The sequence below is a fragment of the Sturnus vulgaris genome, chromosome 5 (genome assembly GCF_052056855.1).
Source record: "Sturnus vulgaris isolate bStuVul1 chromosome 5, bStuVul1.hap1, whole genome shotgun sequence".
NCBI classification, from domain to species: domain Eukaryota; kingdom Metazoa; phylum Chordata; class Aves; order Passeriformes; family Sturnidae; genus Sturnus; species Sturnus vulgaris.
This window is the reverse complement of record NC_142247.1, coordinates 60,923,869-60,941,900: the sequence shown is the minus strand read 5'-3', so window position 1 is coordinate 60,941,900 and position 18,032 is coordinate 60,923,869. Positions and strand designations below refer to the sequence as shown.

At 40.5% G+C, this 18,032-nt stretch overlaps 1 protein-coding gene across 2 annotated transcripts; it reads left to right on the top strand.

Annotated features, from left to right (window-relative positions):
• Nucleotides 1-374: 374 nt before the first annotated feature.
• On the top strand, nucleotides 375-17,925 carry HBP1 (HMG-box transcription factor 1). 2 transcript variants are annotated; one of them, XM_014868995.2, is made up of 11 exons: nucleotides 375-514; nucleotides 4,385-4,577; nucleotides 5,676-5,910; nucleotides 6,795-6,927; nucleotides 7,694-7,805; nucleotides 7,925-8,037; nucleotides 8,381-8,537; nucleotides 9,100-9,244; nucleotides 11,545-11,874; nucleotides 15,155-15,296; nucleotides 16,815-17,925. In XM_014868995.2, exons 1-11 carry the CDS (start codon nucleotides 500-502, stop codon nucleotides 16,830-16,832), a joined length of 1,593 nt encoding a protein of 530 aa, XP_014724481.1. In that variant the 5' UTR covers nucleotides 375-499; the 3' UTR covers nucleotides 16,833-17,925. The 2 variants fall into 2 exon arrangements, with proteins under 2 accessions (XP_014724481.1, XP_014724482.1); XM_014868996.2 differs by having other exon boundaries at nucleotides 378-514; nucleotides 4,389-4,577.
• Nucleotides 17,926-18,032: the final 107 nt, after the last annotated feature.

The window sequence follows — 18,032 nt, the reverse complement described above, 5'->3', positions numbered from 1 at the left end:
GGCGCAGCGCGGCCCCCTCCGCAGAGCGCTGCTGGGGACGAGCCGGTGCCGCGGGGCCGTGAGGGGCGGGGGCGGGCGGGGGGCGCGGGCGGGCAGCGGCCGGGCCGGGTACACGTGTCCCGCGCCGCTTGTTTACTATCGCGGGGCCCGCGCGGGGCATCCTGGGGGCTGTCGTCTTATCGCGGAGCCGTGGGCAGGCGCGGGCGGCGGTGGCGACTACAGCTCCCAGAACGCTTCTGGGCGCGCTGGCGGAGGCTTCGGCCAATCGGAGCTCCGCATGGGGGTGATTGATGTACGGCGCGGTGCAATCAGCTGTGCAGGAGAGTCAAAACATGCCCGCCCTCCGGGTGGAGCTCTGACAGGCAGGACAGGCAGCCAATAAGAAGCAGCCGCGAATTGAGCAACGTCGCCTCTGACCACTCAGCGCCCGAGCAGCGCCTGCAGGGGGCGGGACCCGACAAGAGGACGGTGCGGGGGGGCAGCCGAGGGGAGCTCGGTAATGGCGACGGGTTCGGTAAGTGCTACAAAGTTTCGAGCTGTCGCTTTTTGGGGCTGCGAGGCTCCGGCGGAGGACGGGAGGGGTCCGGGAGGTAGAAGAGTAATGATAGTGGCCGTAGGCCGAGCCAAGGAGGTCGCTGGGTCCAGTCTTTTGACGGCGACAGGAACCTCGGACATTGTTTACTGTGCGCCTTCCCTGACCGGCCTCGCGCAGCCGCCAGCCTCGCGTACCGCTGGGTTGAAACTCACGCGCTGTGCCGGCCCTCTTCGGGTCCCTTCAAATCACGAAAACAAGCGGAATAGGTGGAGTGTCCCCCCCTTGTTTTCCCCGGGGAGCGACTGCCCGCCCTGGACTGTCAGAGCGAGGGTGCTGTGCCCGCCGCGGGAGCAGCGGCTGTACGGCACGAGGAGTGTTTGGGGTGTCCGTGGGTGTGGGTGAACCCCGCGGGGGGAGCGGTGGCCGGGGCGCGGGGGGGCCCCCCCGGGCCGGTGTTACGCAGTTCGAATGAATGGGGCCGAGCGCGCCTGCGCCGTGCGGCCGCGGGTGTAAACAAGGTCACGTGACGGGCGGGGGGGAGGCCCTGGGGGGTGTTTGTGAGGGGGAGCCTGCGGGGGGCTCGTCCCGGGGCTCCGCCGGCCCCGAGCCGCCCTCCAACACCGTCCCTATGGGCCCGCGGCGGGGCTGGGGCGGCGGGGAAGCGCGACCCGCCCTGCGGCTCCGAACAGGCTGCCCGGGCTTCGAAAACATGGTGAATCACGCCGGCTGCGCGCTCTGGCACGGCCGGGGATGTGCAGCAAGGATTCCTGATCAAAGCAGCTGCGCCAGGAAAAGTCCCTGGTGTAGATCCAGTCTTGCCAGTTGTGTTTTGCTTGGAGAAGCTGTTCTCCAAATTAAACTCCGTCCAGCTTATTGCTCAGGCGTAGACCTGGGCTGAAACTTCGTCAGTAGGTTGAGGCAAGAAAGGCAAATAGCAGAAGGAAAAAAACCACGGGAAGCACTTCCACCCAGGCATTCCTGCTCAGTGCGGTTTGGGTGCATGCTGCCCAGTTCCTGTTGAGCTCTTTCTTAGCCACAGTCTTTATTTTTTTTTCTCGCAAATTTATTTTTGTCCCTCAGAAATAGGTCCAATTAATAAAGTCTTTGTTAGTAGTGCCATTTGTTTTAGCATGACAAATTAACTTACTTTAAAGCACAAAATAGTAATTTTGTTTAGCCTCCAAAGACAGCTGCAGTAATTACAGTCCTGTGAAGCCTGGTCCTAGACAACATCTGACACAACAAATTTTCAATATAAAGTTGAACTTAAAAAATCTTTGCAAGCTAATTAATTACTAGTTCTCTTCATGTTCAAACCATTGAAAGGCTGAGGAGAAGGACATGATATCCAAAGCAGTTTTTAATCAAATAGAATAAGAAAACCTGAAAAGTAAAGTTGAGCACACTTTGTTTTTCTTTGTAATTCTCTTTCAATTTCTTTGTACTTCATTTGTTAGAGGATTTTTTGGCTTGTACACAGATGGCTTTGGTTTAGAGGAAGTTCTTGTGACTTGGAGGAATAATTCATTTCTCAAACAAGTATCTCTCTTGTCAGACTAGCATTTTGTATCTGTACTTTATCTCTGACCTTCAGAGTGTTGGGATACCAGGACACATACTGTCAAGTCTTGGCACCTGGCAGGAAGGAAGGAGAAGGTAACATTCTAGAAATAAGTTTGCTTCTTAATTTTGGCAGGAAAATAGGAAAGGAAGAGAGGAAAAAATAGAGGAAAAAAACCCAAACAGGGCAGAAGGAGGGAAAGGAAAGACGTAGATAAGCCAGAAAAACAAGGAGTGGCTCTTCAGAGTTGATTAGTTGGAGATAATCTTCAAGGTCCTGACCTGTACTACTGAGGTCTGGTTTTTCTGTTCAGAAATAACTGAGCTATCTGCTCTTGCGGTGTTCTGTAATTTTACTGTCCCTCACGGGTGACAGGGGTATAAATTGTGTTAAAGGCGTTTTTTGGAGGTGAAAATAATGTCACTGATAGTTCGAGTTGCATATTCTCATTTCTGTGATCTTTCTTCCCCACCTTAAAATCAGAATAAGCTGATGTAGCTTTGTAGTAGTGCCATTTGAGTAGAATCAAGCATCTTTTTATGTTTAGCATGCAAGTTTATATAAAGTTTTGCATATATTTGAAAGATTAAGAGATCAGAAGGGTAGAAATTTTCCAGTCAAAACCCTCCTGGACACGATCCTGTGCAACCTGCTGTAGGTGAATCTACTTTAGCAGTGGAGGGGGCTTGGGTAGATGACCTCCAGAGGTCCCTTCCAACCCAGTCATTCTGTGATATGAAAATATTATACTTTTTTCAGCTATTGTTGGTTGTTGTTGTTTCTCTGCTGTAGCTTACTTAGTGGACATGCATATGGTAGACTTTTCAGGTTTTCTTTCTTACTAAGCTGTGTTTTCTCCTCTTTCACGAGAGACTCGTGATTATTTTTTCAAGGACACTTCATTAAAGTACAAGGCAATCATGTTATAGTAGATTTAATTCATCCTCGTCTGAAAAAAAAAGTAGATAACCAAATTACTAAATATTGCATAACATTGTTTACAGTTTACAGCTTTTAGAGACAGTGGTTGTGTAGAATAAGCATACAGTTCTCTGCTGAAGATGATTTAAAATAGTGGATTTGGTATAAACATTATAGGATTTGGGGAAATGAAACAAGTGAAATCTTCCAGTAGGAGCTTCTTTATCTTTCCATTTGTGACACAGCTAAGGGTGTTAGGAGTCCAGTGTGTTTGAGACTCTTCCTGGAGGCCAGAGATGGGAAGGGTAGTGGAAAAGGCTCCTGCAGAGACACCAGTGCTGAAAGGACAAATGGGAAAAATATGGGCCTGATGCTACATGGCAGAGGAGACCTAATCTGGCAAAGTTGAGGACAGCATTTTTGCTTTGATCTTCATTTTCCAGGCCTGTTCCCAGGTTCCTCGAGTCCCTGGGTGTAGCAACTTGCCTCTGAGAGAGCAGGACACTTCTTTGTGGTAAAAGTGGAGCAAGTGAGGGGCAGCCAGTTCTGTGAGGCATCCTCAGAGGATGCAGTGGGACCAGATGGGATCCCTCCAGGCCAGTTCCAGTTGTGGGTCACAGAATGTTTTGGGTTTCAAGGGACCTTAAAGGTCATCTAGTTCCAAGCCCCCTGCAGTAGGCAGGGACATACTGTGAGGATGGTCTCCAAAAAGCAGTGGATTTGGTGGCAGAATGGCTCCCAATAACTGAAAGAAAGAAAATGTCACACAAGGCTTCAAGGAGGATATGGGGAAACTACAGGCTGGTCAGCCTTAGCCTTCAGGTTATTTTTTGGGGCAAATTCTCCTAACAGCCATGTCCACCCTCTTAGTAAGGCAAGAAGTCGTCTGGGAATAGCCAGGACAGATTAGCCAAATTCCAGTCTTTTCTGACCCATCTGATTGCCTTTTGTGATGGGCTGAGTGGCTTAGGGTACCAAGTGAATGTTATTTTTGCTTGAGTGGTGGTTGAGAAGGTAACTCCAGACTATTGAAGGCAGTGGACACAGGCTGTGGGATGTTCAAATCTGCATGAGGAGCAGCTTCTTTATAGCAAGAATTTTTACTGGAAGAGGGGAAGTGCCAGGGAGTCTCCATCATTCAAGATACTAGACACTCAAGTGGCCAGGGCCCCAGGCAGCCTCTTGACTTCAGAGTTAGCTCTGTTTTCTGTAAGGATTGTACAAGATCATGTCTAGACACCCCTAAAATATTCTGTGATACTCAACAGACTAATGAGGATTTAGGGCCCTGGTAATGAAGTAGTATATCAGATGCAACTTAAAACAGTTCACATGTATACAAATTTGTAACCTCTGCCTTTCTAAAGTCAGATACTTTGGAGCATCCTAACATGGTGTGGGAAGTGAAGACAAATCAAATGCCTAATGCAGTTCAGAAACTCCTTCTGGTAGTGGACAAGAGAACTTCGGGGATGAACGAGTCACTGGAGTTGCTGAAGTGTAATGAAAACCTGCCCTCTTCTCCTGGATATGCATCCTGTGATGAGCACATGGAACTTGGTAAATAACGTGATTTTTTCAGAGGAAACTGAATTCTGAAGTTTGTTAGATTTCCTATACTGAAATTATTGGAAGGTATGAAATTGCTGATTTTTAACTTGAGTAGGGCAGGGAATTGTGACATCTGAAGGTCTTTGCAGTTGCTTTTCCCTTTAACCCATTTCCAGTTCTGACACACTGGCCTGTTGACTCAAATATTTTCTTGAACTCGGAGCCACAAATTTCTGCTTCTAATCCCCAGAGGAGCAGGGGTTTTTTTGGCACAAGAAAAATAAACAGAAAGCTCAAGAGCTCCTCCTAAAGGGAAATAATGTTGCTTTATATTTGCTGCAAATAAAGATTCTGGGATAGAGGAACATTACTTCAGTTCTTACATACTGGAGAAAAATAGCATATACTTTAGAAAATATCAATATAATCTGTGAAATAGTAACACATTTAATTGAAGTTACAGAGTCATTAAGAATAATGATACTTAGATACATGACATGACATAGCACAGACTTCTCTCAACAAGCTGGGGTCTTTTCTGTTACTCTGTATGAGATAGGAAAGTATTGTATATTGAGTATATTATTGATAGGAATTCACCCTACCACGCTGTATACCCAGCTTTCATGATTTATTTAATCTGAGTTATTTAACTCTGGTTCCCCGGTGGAAGCCTTTTACCTTGAACATGGTCTGATGTTGAATTTTTTTAGTGTCATACCTTCAAGGACAGATTAATTTAGTTGTCTTTTGTGGAATGTTTAGTATTTTAGTGAAGCATGTTGTTTTTGAATAATACTGCAGCATAGCTCTGTGTAAACTGGTCAGTCTAGTTCAAACTTTAAAAATCAGAACTACATTTTTATCTAGTTACCTAATTTTTTCATACATTTCTTGTGTGAATATATAATCGACTAGAGATGTTACTGTTTCTGTGGCCATTTTTATGAATAAGTTTTGTGAGATGTTGGTAGTTGTGATATGAGGAAATAAAATTTCTTTACTGTGGTTCCTTTTTTTCACCAAATTTGCAAGATTTGAGTAGACAAATTGAGTAGACACCAAAGAATTGAGTGTAATTGTGGTAATTTGTGCATTTGTTTGTAGATGATCTTCCTGAATTACAGGCTGTGCAGACAGATTCTACCCCACCTGCACTTTTTCAGCTTGGTGCTGATGTTTCACATCAGGAATGTTCAAGGCCTTCATGGAACCAACATACCTCAAACAGCAATCCAGAAAATGCATATTCTTGTGAGAATGGAGTGAACTGGTTGACAGAATTAGCAAATATAGCCACAAGTCCTCAAAGTCCTTTGATGCAATGTGCTTTTTATAACAGGTACTGGCATTTATTTCAGTTTTGAACTACATTGATTTATAATTCTGTCTCCAAAATATTTCGTTCAGTCTTTACACCCTCTGACTTTGAACTGGAGCCGTGTCTTTTGATCTGTTTATTTGTTCTGTGAAAGTATGCACAGAACTCGTCTCAGAGCCTGGTGCAAAAGCTGCTTAGTTTCCAGCCAGGAATGACATAGGATGATATCAAGACCTTGCCTATCCACAGCAGGCTCAGAAATTATGGACATTTACCTCATGTGAAGCAGCAGATAAAAACTAAGAAGAATTTCTTATATTAAGTTCATAAAGCTTTCTGGTGCACAGACTTCAGATTTCTATTTTTTTAAAAACAGCTAGTTGGAAATCTAATGCAATGTTTATTTTAGTGGCACCTATCTCAGGTTTGTGATCTGTAAATTCTCTAAGGTTGTAGCAGCAAGTGTGGGGTCTTGGAAATTTCTGGGCTTCACTTTTTATTGTACAGCTTTTCTTGTTTATAATCAGAAAGCTCGATACAATACTGTTAATAGTAATGCAGTTGAGATTTAATCATTTGGACAGAGCAGATGTCTTTATATTCTCTTAAGAGCAGGGTATTTGCTTCAAGATATTTGTAAAAACGTCATCATTGTGCTAAGGAGATGCCACTGTGGAAGTAATACTGTCATTTGGGTATAGAACCTATGCAGGCATTACACTGCGTTCTCTTAGCCTGAGCTTGCACCCTTTAATCATCCCATTGGAATACTGGTGTGTGGGAGGTTTGTTTGGTGTTCAGCTCATGCAAACAAATATTTGCAATAAAAGCATTTTAGAGTAATGTCAGCAAAGTCTTATGTAGTCTTAATCTGAGATATTTTAAAATACGTGTTTCTGTTGTAGATCATCTCCTGTTCGCATAATAGCAACAAGCAAAAGTTTACATTCCTATGCACGTCCTCCACCAGGATCTTCAAACAATGATCCTAACTTCTCCAAGAATGATGTGGATGAAACACCAGTCAGACATGAAAGGGTGAGTTGTTCTGAAACATTTAAAATTAACATGTATGAGTAATGGGTTTTTTGACGAGGAAAACTAGTTAAAAAAAAAAGTGTTTAGTGTTAATACTATTTCTATTCAAGTTAGATTTTCTGTTACTTTACTTTTTACCACACAGGGTAGGCTTGTAGTGCTACTTTGTAATTTTTGTGATGAGATCACTTTTTAAGAAAGCTCTGCTTCTATTGTGATTCCTTCTATAGCAAGCTTTAGAAAACTGTCATCTTGTTTGATGCCTCAAAAGGAAATATGGATCACTCTCCTTCAAGATGCACAAAACCTGTCAGTCCTGTGTCTGTTTTTCCCAAATATTAATCTGTATCTGAAATTTGTCTGGTAATAACAGTGAATTTTCTCCAGTGATTTATCTACAACTGCCTTGAGCCTACAGTTTTCCAGTAACTGGACCATAGAGTGATGTGCTTTAAATGATTCTGTAGATGACCAAGGAATGATGAGATGATGATGCTTACACATGAGCATAAGATAATCCATAGGGATGAAATGATTCTCAGAGAATGAAACCCATGTCAGGATGCATCTCAGAAAAGGAGATGAAAGCAATCCATTCACATTTACTGCATTCCTTTAACCTTTGTCTTCATGTTACATTCGTATTAGTACTTAAGGCAAAATGATGCCACAAGTGCAAATTAGTGACTGTCTTAAAACATGTAAGACCAGCCCTAAAATACTCTGCAGTAAAATACCAACACCATTTTGCTTTTTTTTTTAATAGGCAAATAGTGAATCAGAATCTGGCATTTTCTGCATGTCATCACTTTCAGATGATGATGATTTAGGATGGTGCCATTCCTGGCCCTCAACTGTCTGGCATTGTTTTCTAAAAGGTAAAATAACATGTGTCATGCAATAAGTATTCGTTTTCTCTTGTTTTTTTTTTTTTTCTTGTAACACAGACTTTTTCACCTAACACTAACGTTCTTTTTTCCTTGAAAAAATCTGTTAGGCTCTCGTTTGTGCTTTCATAAAGGACGCAATAAAGAATGGCAGGATGTTGAAGAGTTTGCAAGATCTGAAAGCTGTGGAAAAGAGGAAAATCTCCCAGTCAGTCCTTACAAGGTAGCTGTTAGTTCTATTAAATTCATTGTAATACCTGTAGGAAATACTTAGTTTCTTACGTTACCCCCGTGTCTTTAATTTCTGTCTCAGGAAAAGAGGTTAACATTAATATTGTTTAGAGCTGATCGCTGTGCTGTTTGTGTATCTCACAGAAAAGTACTTGAACTGAATTAATTTATGTATGTTTTGAATGTTATGCCATCTTTATTAATTTTTAGCAAGACAGAAGTTCAAAATATTGTTATTTTTTAATACAATGTATGATGATGAGTATACTCCTAGAATATACACAGGTATATGCTTTTCTTGGGGGAAATTTTTTGAACTGTATGTGTGTTAACAGGACTATGGTTCCAATGGTTTGAAGTTGATTTCTCATGAAGAAAGCATTTCCTGTGGTGAGTCAGTGCTGAAGCTGACTTTTGATCCTGGCACAGTGGAGGATGGCTTGCTTACCGTAGAATGCAGACTCGATCATCCCTTTTATGTTAAAAATAAAGGTATGAAATACCTCAAGTACACTTGGTTGCATATTCAAATATTCTCAGCGATTGCAGATTTTGTTGGCATCCCATACTATTCAAGGAAGTGATAAAAGTTGTGGTGTAGAAGCAATTTACTGTCTTTGTAAAAAAATCCAGAATATGAACAAAAAAAAGAGCCCTGTAAAGTCATAAAGCTCCAGCAAGACTGCCTATCTCTTAAGGAAAGATTTCATTGAATATGTCAATGTAGCTCAGGAAAACAGAAAACCTGGGGTGGGGGGGAGACAGGAAAACTGCAAATAAGGGAGGCTTTTCTCTTGCTAAAAATGGAACTTTTGATGGTAAGTCTCCAGGTTTTGATTCCTTTCTTGCTAGAATGAGATTTTATTTGAGTTAAAAATAAGCTGTTTGCAGTAAGAATTCCCTAAGTAAGAGTTTCTGATTTTTCTTTTGGGTGAAAGAAACGACATCAGAACATTTTTATAAAATTATGTAATTTCAAGATATAAGATTGCTCCAATGAAGATCTGGAGAGATTGTCTGGCCGTTTGTCTAATTTAACTCTTTACCACTTCAGGTTGGTCATCTTTTTATCCAAGCTTGACTGTGGTACAGCATGGCATTCCATGCTGTGAAATGCATCTTGGAGATCTGTGTCTACCTCCTGGACACCCTGATGCCATTAACTTTGATGATTCAGGTGTTTTTGATACATTTAAAAGGTAATTTTTGGATAAAGTGGCCTCAGTGGTTCTTGTATTTAATGAGTAGGCAACTTAAGTCTGGAAGAATTTGAAACATTATATAGAGGAAAGACAGAATAGTTTTGGTAATACGAGATAAATTATAGGGAAAAATGAATACTCAGTACTAGGAAAGCTGTGTAATTATGTGCTCTGCTGAACTGCAAAATAGTGTCTTGGAGTGAAATAACTTTTTAGCCTCTTTTTGTGATAGTTAATGCAGATTAGATAAAGCAGTAAAAATATATATATTGTCTTTATAAATTCTCCAGGTAAAGTGGATTATGTTTGAAAAACCTAGTGCAATTTTCTGACAATAGTATGTCTGCCAGCTGTCTCATGCTTCATGTGCAACAATACGTCTGAATTATCTGAGTAGTTTCTTAGTGGTAAATGCATGTGCAATGGCTTAGAATACAGTATGTTCATAATTAGTTATTATTTTTGTGTATTTTGTTTTTTGGCATTCTTTTATATTGGATCAAAATTACCTAACTTCAGAGTTTGATTCACTTTGGAGTGTGCCTGAGCTAGAACTTCAACCAGATAACCTTCACAGGTCCTGTTCAACATAAATTATTCTAAGACTGTAAGGAAATAGTAAAGATTTTTCCATACTATTTTGAGATTTTAAGGTTTAGTAAAATCCATCTTTTCCTATGATGTTAGTGCCTTTCTAGCATCTGTTTTTAATCCAGTTTCACTTTGGTTTTTTACAACAGAAAAAAAGGAATTTAAGATGCTCTTTGCAGTTCAAGCCCTGGGAGCTCTTGTGTGATTTCAGTCTGGCATGGAGCGAGTTCAGATTGCTTGGCTTCACTCGCTTGCTGTCTGGGTGTTTTCTTAACTCCTATTCTGAACTGCATATGTAGAGAGTTGTTAGAATCATGGTAGCTACATCTCGCTGAAAAATCTGGATTTCTGGCTCCTTACTAATTTGCAGCCCAGCTGAACATTGCCTTGTACTTCAAATTCCTTGTCTTTCTAGGCAGAAGGGAGTGACTGAGAAAGGAGCATGCAGAAGCTGCAGCTGTGATAACAGGACAGAAGAATTAAAAACAAAATTCTGTTCCTGTGTTATGGGAAGGAGATTAGGAATAGGAAAGGTGCTGGTCTGTTGTAGAACAGAGAGGTCCTTTCTCCTTATCTCGTGATAGCCTGCAAGATGGTCAGCATGATCCCTTCTTTGGTGCTTTGTACTTTCTTGAGGGACGGTGGAGCCGACTCGTCGGGCTCCACTCTTCTGCGTGGTTCTGTCCCACGGGAGGAGCTCCGTTTGCAGAGGGGTGGACTGCCACATGCAGTATTTCCTTACAGCAGTTCTACTTGGTGTTTGCAAAAAAGCTCTTCAAAACCCTTATTTTGGCCATAAATCATGCAACTATAGCCACACTGAGCAGTAAGTAAGAGAAGCCTTAGCAAATATATGCTTTATGTTTATCTCGTGGTGGTAACTTAGTGGTTTAGATTTATGATTGAGTAGCCCCTTCCCAAGAGTGTTTTTCCCAGCTGGAGATGGTAACAGAGAGTGTGAAGTTAAACGACTTCTTTAGTGATTATAGTTAATTGTAGTTGTTGGTCAGATAAAAATTGAAAGAGTTTGTCATATTTGGAGGTCTGAATTTTACGGAAACAAGTCACCTAAGCTGTTGAAATACCTTGAGGAGGAATGTCGCGGTTTTGTCACTAGAGGGCAGGCGTTTGTCAGCAGAGCATCAAATAGTGCGAGGTCACGGGGCTCTGCGCAGGGTTTTAACCTCACTGGAAGGTCTGTGTGCAAAAAGCGTGTATTCAACTGACTAGAGAAGTTATTTGTACAGAAGTGAATATAATATAATTTATTTTATTATAGTGGTTTCATATTTGCTGTTAGTATATATTTACAGGTGAACTCATTGCATTTCTTCCCTTTCTGCACTTGTCATTCACTGATCAGGTTTGATTTATGGTAAGGACAGAAGCCAAAAAAAAAAAAGTGTGTTTAAAAAGAGGATGAAGTTTGAAGACATTGTACAGTTAACTGATACATAGCTAAGGAAAGTACACAGCAAAGGGTGTAAAGCTGCAGTCTTCATCACATTGAAGAAAATACTAACTTACCTGCCAAAGTCTTGTAGCTTTTTGTTTCTCACACTAACATCCACATCAAGCATAAATCATTAGGTCACACAAAAGAGGGAAAAATATTAGAAATGTAGTAAAATTGAAGAGTGAACAGATATTTAGGGATTTTACATGAAAATTACTCGATGGCTTTATGATCTGTCTTTTCCCTGTAGTTATGACTTTACCCCGATGGACTCCTCTGCAGTGTATGTGCTCAGCAGCATGGCTCGCCAGCGTCGCGCTTCGCTCTCCTGTGGGGGATCAAACAATCAAGATGCTGAGAGATCAGAATGCAGTAGTAAAAACTGTGCCTCTGCTGCATCGTCACATCTTTCCTCCAATCCTTTGTATAGCAAAGCTGGCAAAAGCCACAGCTCAGGGACTGCAAGTACTGTGAGTGCCACTTCTCCAAACAAGTGTAAAAGACCAATGAATGCCTTCATGCTTTTTGCCAAAAAATACAGAGTTGAATACACTCAGATGTATCCAGGGAAAGACAACAGGTAATGATACAAACTGTAGTTTTGCTATTACTGGTGTGTTAGAAGAGTATCTGTGTCCCACTTTTAAATTTAAATTGCCTAAATTTTGCATTTGAAATAAAATGTGTGTATGATTTTAAGAAGTTTTGAAAGATGTTAACATAAAAGGTGGTTTATGGGTGGACTGTGAATATTTACAGTACTCAGTGAACTCAATGCAAAACATTTTTGGCAAACTTACCTTCTAAGAAAACATTAGGGTAAAGCAACTGATACATGTATACGTGTGCACTGACAGAGGCACAAATACAGAACCATTGTTGTTTACAGTGATGAGGTGCTCTGCTTGTGTGTTGTAATGGAAAAAAGGGAGTTTCTGGTTCTTCTAATTAAGTCTTGACATATTATTGCAAATTGGTCACGAAGTTACAAGCATTTATTTCCAGTCTGCATATCCTGTTGAAGAGTGGAGTATTGATAAGTTAGGATATCTCAAGGATCATAATCCAGACAGCTCATTGCCAAATTTTGCTTCCCTAAAGGCATTCAACAATTTGTTGAAACTTGCAGGAAGAGTTGTATGATTGTGTTTGGGGGACAGGTCTTTGTTAGTTTGTTCTTTTGTTCTTAATCTCTAGCATGTTTGCTTCTAAACATTTTTTATTAAAATTTCCATTATATATACTTTAAGTAATATTTGGTGCTAATTGTGCATTTTTAAACAGAAACCAAAACACACGAACATGGACTGATCTTAATCAGATTTTTTTACTGCACGTAATTTTATAAAAACTGTTACTGTAAAAATTGCATTGTGACATAAATATTCTAGAACTAAATCTGGTAAAAATTAAAGTTGACAGGGCTTTGAAAGGGGTTTTACTATTTTATAATGTTCCAATAAGGAGGCTGTAGCTGGTGCTGAAATACAAAATCCTGCCTGACAAATCCCAGCCAATTTTGTGTGTCCTGGCAATGATGTTGTGTAATGTTTATAGTAAGTTCAGTGAAGCAGATCTACTGCCTTCACTGCGACTATCAATGAGAAATGGAACAGCATGTCAGCCAGGAAAATTTATGATGGTTATATATTTAGTTGAAAATGCTGATTTCAAATGGATGCAGTGAACTGGAGCTGTGGCTGCATGGATGTGAAAATACATTGAATATTTCAGTGAACAAGCAGGACAGCGAGCAGGCTTACCTTGAAGAAGAGAGATGACCAAGTTACAAGTACGGTTCAAAATGCACTGTTCACTGTCCTGCTTGGAAGGCAGTGCATTTGGGTGCAGTTCCATGGCATCCATAAAACACAGGATGGCAGAAGTAGCATTAGTGATAATTGATACAGGCATTCAGATACTATCACTCAAGTGTTGCTGAGGCATTCATTAATTTAGCTGCTGGGAGACAATTCTCATGTTTTTTAAATGTAAGTTTGTGTCATTTTCAGATTACTGTGTAGATCTTACATAGTAGCCATTTGTATATAGTGGAGTTCTTAAGTTTGCTGCTGTTATTTCCTTACGGGAGTAAGAAAGTGCAGAACTTGAAGTGTTCCGAGTTAAACAGTCTGTTCTGAGACAAAGCAGCTCAAGGCATGTCAGCAAGACAGTGAGCTTGTAAACATTCAAAGCACAAGTCAAGTCACACGATACTTAAATGGACTGCAAGATCGTGTTTGAAAAACTGGTTAGGGTTGCACTTGTTTATTTTTTAGATACTCTTCACTGTAACACTGTAACCGTAGTTGAACTTGGTTGTGTGGTCAGAAGTTCTTTCAGTAGTGGACCTTCTAGAGATGAGGGAAATCATATTTTTGTTTAAAAGATTTCATGGTGCATTTTTATTTGGGAAGGCAATGGCTTTTACAGCAGACCTGCTCTCTCTGGGTCACCATGTTCTCTCCTGAGAGTGTGAGTGATCCAGGACAAGCTGCTGACCCAGAGCAGAGAGGTTTCTGGTGATATGCCTCTGGATACTGTCAAAAGATGAAAAATCTGATAATGAAACTGGGTATGTTTGTTTCTGATGACAGACCAAAGATACCGTCTTTCAGTTTGGATTAAAAAACCAGAAATTCCATTGCCAAAGAGACAGGCGGTGCAAATGGATTTGATGGCAATGGGATGTGGTGTCCCCTGGAGGAGTTTGCTCTAAGGAGCTCTAAGGAGCTCTGGTGGCTACCAGAGCACGTGGCAGTGCAGGCTCAAGGGCTGTCTGGGTACTTTGGGATGTGATCCCTGAGTGCTCTGCAGCTCAGGAAAACCTGAATGGCAATACACGGCCTTGCAGGAGTCAAATCCAGTTTTTTTGCTGTGGTGCAGCCTTCAGAATTGCTGTGTGCCATGTTATGGAAATAGTTGATGAGACTCTTAATTGTCTTGATTCTGTTTGAATCTTCACTGCCAGCAAGGAACTTTATTAATAGGAAAATGAGAAGGACTTAGTTGTGTCTGTCTTTTTCTTGGAGCCAGTCACAGAACTCTCATTGCTGTAATCTGAACCCAAATTGTACAAAGCACTTGGTAGCTTTAATAGTCATTGATAAAAGAGCTGTTGTTTAGAGATTTTCATTCAGCTGAAAGACGGAGTTAAAGCTTTAATGGGATATTGATCCAACATTTGGGAGTGCAGTTAAGCAATATGGCAGGATAGTACAGGGAAATGTTGTCAAAAGACCTAGAGTTTATAAGGAAAGGAATTAATTCAGCTTCTGGAAATGGTGATAGATATGTTAGAACAAATGGTTCAATTTGCACAGAAATGGGAACTTATCAGTATGTTCCATCCAGGATGGATTAAAGGTGGAGGAAGCTACAGATATTGATTAAATAGACATGGGGACTTGCAGTTAATCAAATATTTGGCTGAGGTCATGTTCAGTTCATTGCTCTAATTATTGGAGAACATATTTTCAGCAAATCTGTCATATGATTTTCTAGTACGAAAGTAGAGCAAAACAAATGTGAGTTACCATTTGGTGGTGGTTTTTGTAACATCTCTATTTTGCTGGTTTATGCCAGTTGCTGTATGTACACTCTTTGAAATGTTAAAATGTGCATTGACCCATGCTCAGCTAACACAGAAGTCTCAGCTGTTTAACTATTAAAAGAACCATGAGAAGATAATCACAAATATGATTATTCAAAATTTCAAGATACAGCTGATTTCTTCCTTGTGTGTTAATTCCACATTTAACTCACATCTTTTTTTAAAGTGCTCAGATAAAAAATAAACAAAAAAAATCCCAGTATTTCTTAGTAGTGTGCTGACTGTACTGTAAACATTTATCTTGCAGAGCCATAAGTGTGATACTTGGCGACAGGTGGAAGAAAATGAAAAATGAGGAAAGAAGGATGTACACACTAGAAGCCAAGGCCTTGGCAGAGGAGCAGAAACGTTTAAATCCTGACTGTTGGAAAAGAAAACGAACAAATTCTGTATGTTTGTGAAGCCATCTTTTTCATTATGCCCTTACATTGTTCGGATGCGTGGCTACAGTGTGTTTTGTTCAGAAGATACTTTCTCAGTAGCCGAAATCTTCATTTACTCGCCTGTGTCGTGTAACCTGTTTTTGGGAGTTGGGCAGCAGACAGATAAAGAGAGGGTCTGTCTGAATATTTTATGAGAGTTCTGTGGATTCTGTTGTACTGAAAGTGTGCTTGTGAAATGCAAAGGAAGGGAACGTGGTATTTCACTTTGAAGTGAGTTCATAAGGTTGTACCTAAATTTTTATCTTCCATGAAAACTTTTTCTTTACTTTTTCTTAGTTTTCTTACTGATAGTTTATATCAGCAGATAGGAAGATATTGAAGGAGCAAAAGAATTTTTCCCCATGATTCCCTTTCATTTATTACTCTGTTCAGTTGTAAAATAAATAGAGTAGATAACACCACTTCTGTAGAAAAAGAAATTGTTTTCCATTTTGTAGAAAGCCATCAATCTGAGTCTGCAGCAATGTATTAACAGGTGGTGGATGTATTAAGAAAGAGAAGGGCTTTAAAGCTGAAACATCATGTAAAGCAAACATCAAAAAAAGGAGATTCTGCTTGTTCAACTAGAAGAGTAGATTGGAAGGCAAGATCCACTAAGGTGCACAGAGTGCTTGCCAAGTTCTTTCATTTATGGCTGGGTAGGAGCTTGAAGAGTGGTGTGGACTTCATCTAAGTGGTTGGTGAAGCCATCCATCCATGTGGTGTAAGATTTCATCCTCAAGTTACCCCTTTTCCTTTGATGTATAAATGAGGCTTCTTTCTCAAGAGCATATGCAAGTGTTGCCTTAAGACTGAGTAAGAAATGCTCCAACACTGAGCTGCTTCTTTCTGCTGCACATACTTTGTGCAGTTTCCAGTCCCTTGTTGCAGAAGGTTCCACCAAATCCCAGCTGCTAGGAACAAGCTGTTTTCCTGCTCACTGCATTCTATTTTAATCAACAGTGACAGCTTCTGTTACATTTCCTTGTGGGTTTAGTTAAAATAATATTATTTATTTATTCTGCTCTTACTACTGCAGTTCTGAGCTTTGGATGGTGAGATCGCAGGCTCACCTGTGAGCCTCAACCAACTCAGAGGCATGTTTGTGTGTAGCTGAGTAGTGATGGGTTTGCCTCAGTAGGGCTGACTTGTTAGTAGGATTTTCCTTGTCCCTACAGTCTTCAGGCCAAGAGAATAGGATCTGTAGAAGCCATTACCTCAGTGTTAGAGCAGGAAGTACCTTTTATAATTGTTCTAGTTCCGTGAACTGAACTGTTAGCAGTCTGGTAACCTTACTCAGTAATGACAGTAGGCTGCTGGCTGTGACAGGTCTTCTGATAATCAGGGAACAAAACAGTCTGGTTTGGCCTTTTTGTTTTCTTTTGAATAACTGACCAACGATTAGAAATACCTATGGCTTTGAAAAACAGTGTTGTGCCATGTGCTTGGTAATCACTAACCTGCTTTTCTCTTCTCTTTTCTCAGGGCTCACAACAGCATTAAGCCAGATATTTTTTCCTGTTAACTCTGTATTTACAAAATGGCTGTTGCTTGATGGCAAGAAGATGCAAGATCAAGGTCTTTCTATTTGTTGTGACTATGTGTGACCACAAAATACTGGCACCATCATGGAAATGATCTGAGTGCAGATTTGCTTTTTAAAATAGAACATTAAGTAAGCTAAAAACTATCAGCATTTTAAACCAAATTGCCTTACTTTTCTTCCAAACTTCATTATGTATCAGGTAATATAGGCTTGAAAATGGATATCCTGTGGTGCTAAAGTACTTTAGAAAGAGGCGAAGGAGATATGTATAAATGTTTATTTTTAAAAGAAAATGTACAAAAAGGGGAATTTTAAAATATGTAACAGCTGTTTATATACATTGATTCTTATTGCTGATTAATATGTATTGCACAACTGTATTATTAATTGCGATTCTGGGGCCTGGGATTTTTTGAAATGGCAAAGTGTATTATCAGCTTCCAGCTTCCCAGCCTGCCCTGCTGCCAGCAAGTTACCAGGAGGTGTGGGAATGAAGGGTGTGGTGTGATTGTAGCAAGGGAACTGCTGCTTGGAATGCCACTTAGAAAACTTGTACCCACAAGGGAGATATTTTTGCATCAGCTGGCACTAGTGAGAGCTGTCATTTTGTGGTGGAAACAATGGCCCGGGACAGGATGAAACAAATAAATAGCATTATCTCAAGAAAAGTGGTGCTGTTGATACCATCACCATCATAGTTATAACTCTGTGTTTTGTCTTTGCCACATATTCTACAATATTTTATTTTGCCATAAGACATCTTTATGGTGGGGGCAAACTTTGCACTTAACTATATGTGCAACACTTGCACTTTACTTTTTTTTTCTCTTCCAACTGTCTAAAATTAGAGCAGCTGCGTTAGGATTACAATTGCTTCTGCTGTGAACATTTACAATCATGGCTTTTCCTGTACTAAACAGCAGTGCGTTGGTTTTTTTTTAAGAATCACAACTGTAAATTTCAGTTTATGACACGTCTACATGATGTTGCCCCTAAGATTTTTGCACACTATATTCTTGTATATTATTTCAAATAAATTCATTAAAATTTGGTGTTGTGTATTTTATAAAATGAAGAAGACTAATCATGAAGTCAGCCCTGTGGCAATGAGCACGTTCTGCATGGAAGTCTTTACATGAACCCATCCAAAGTATATT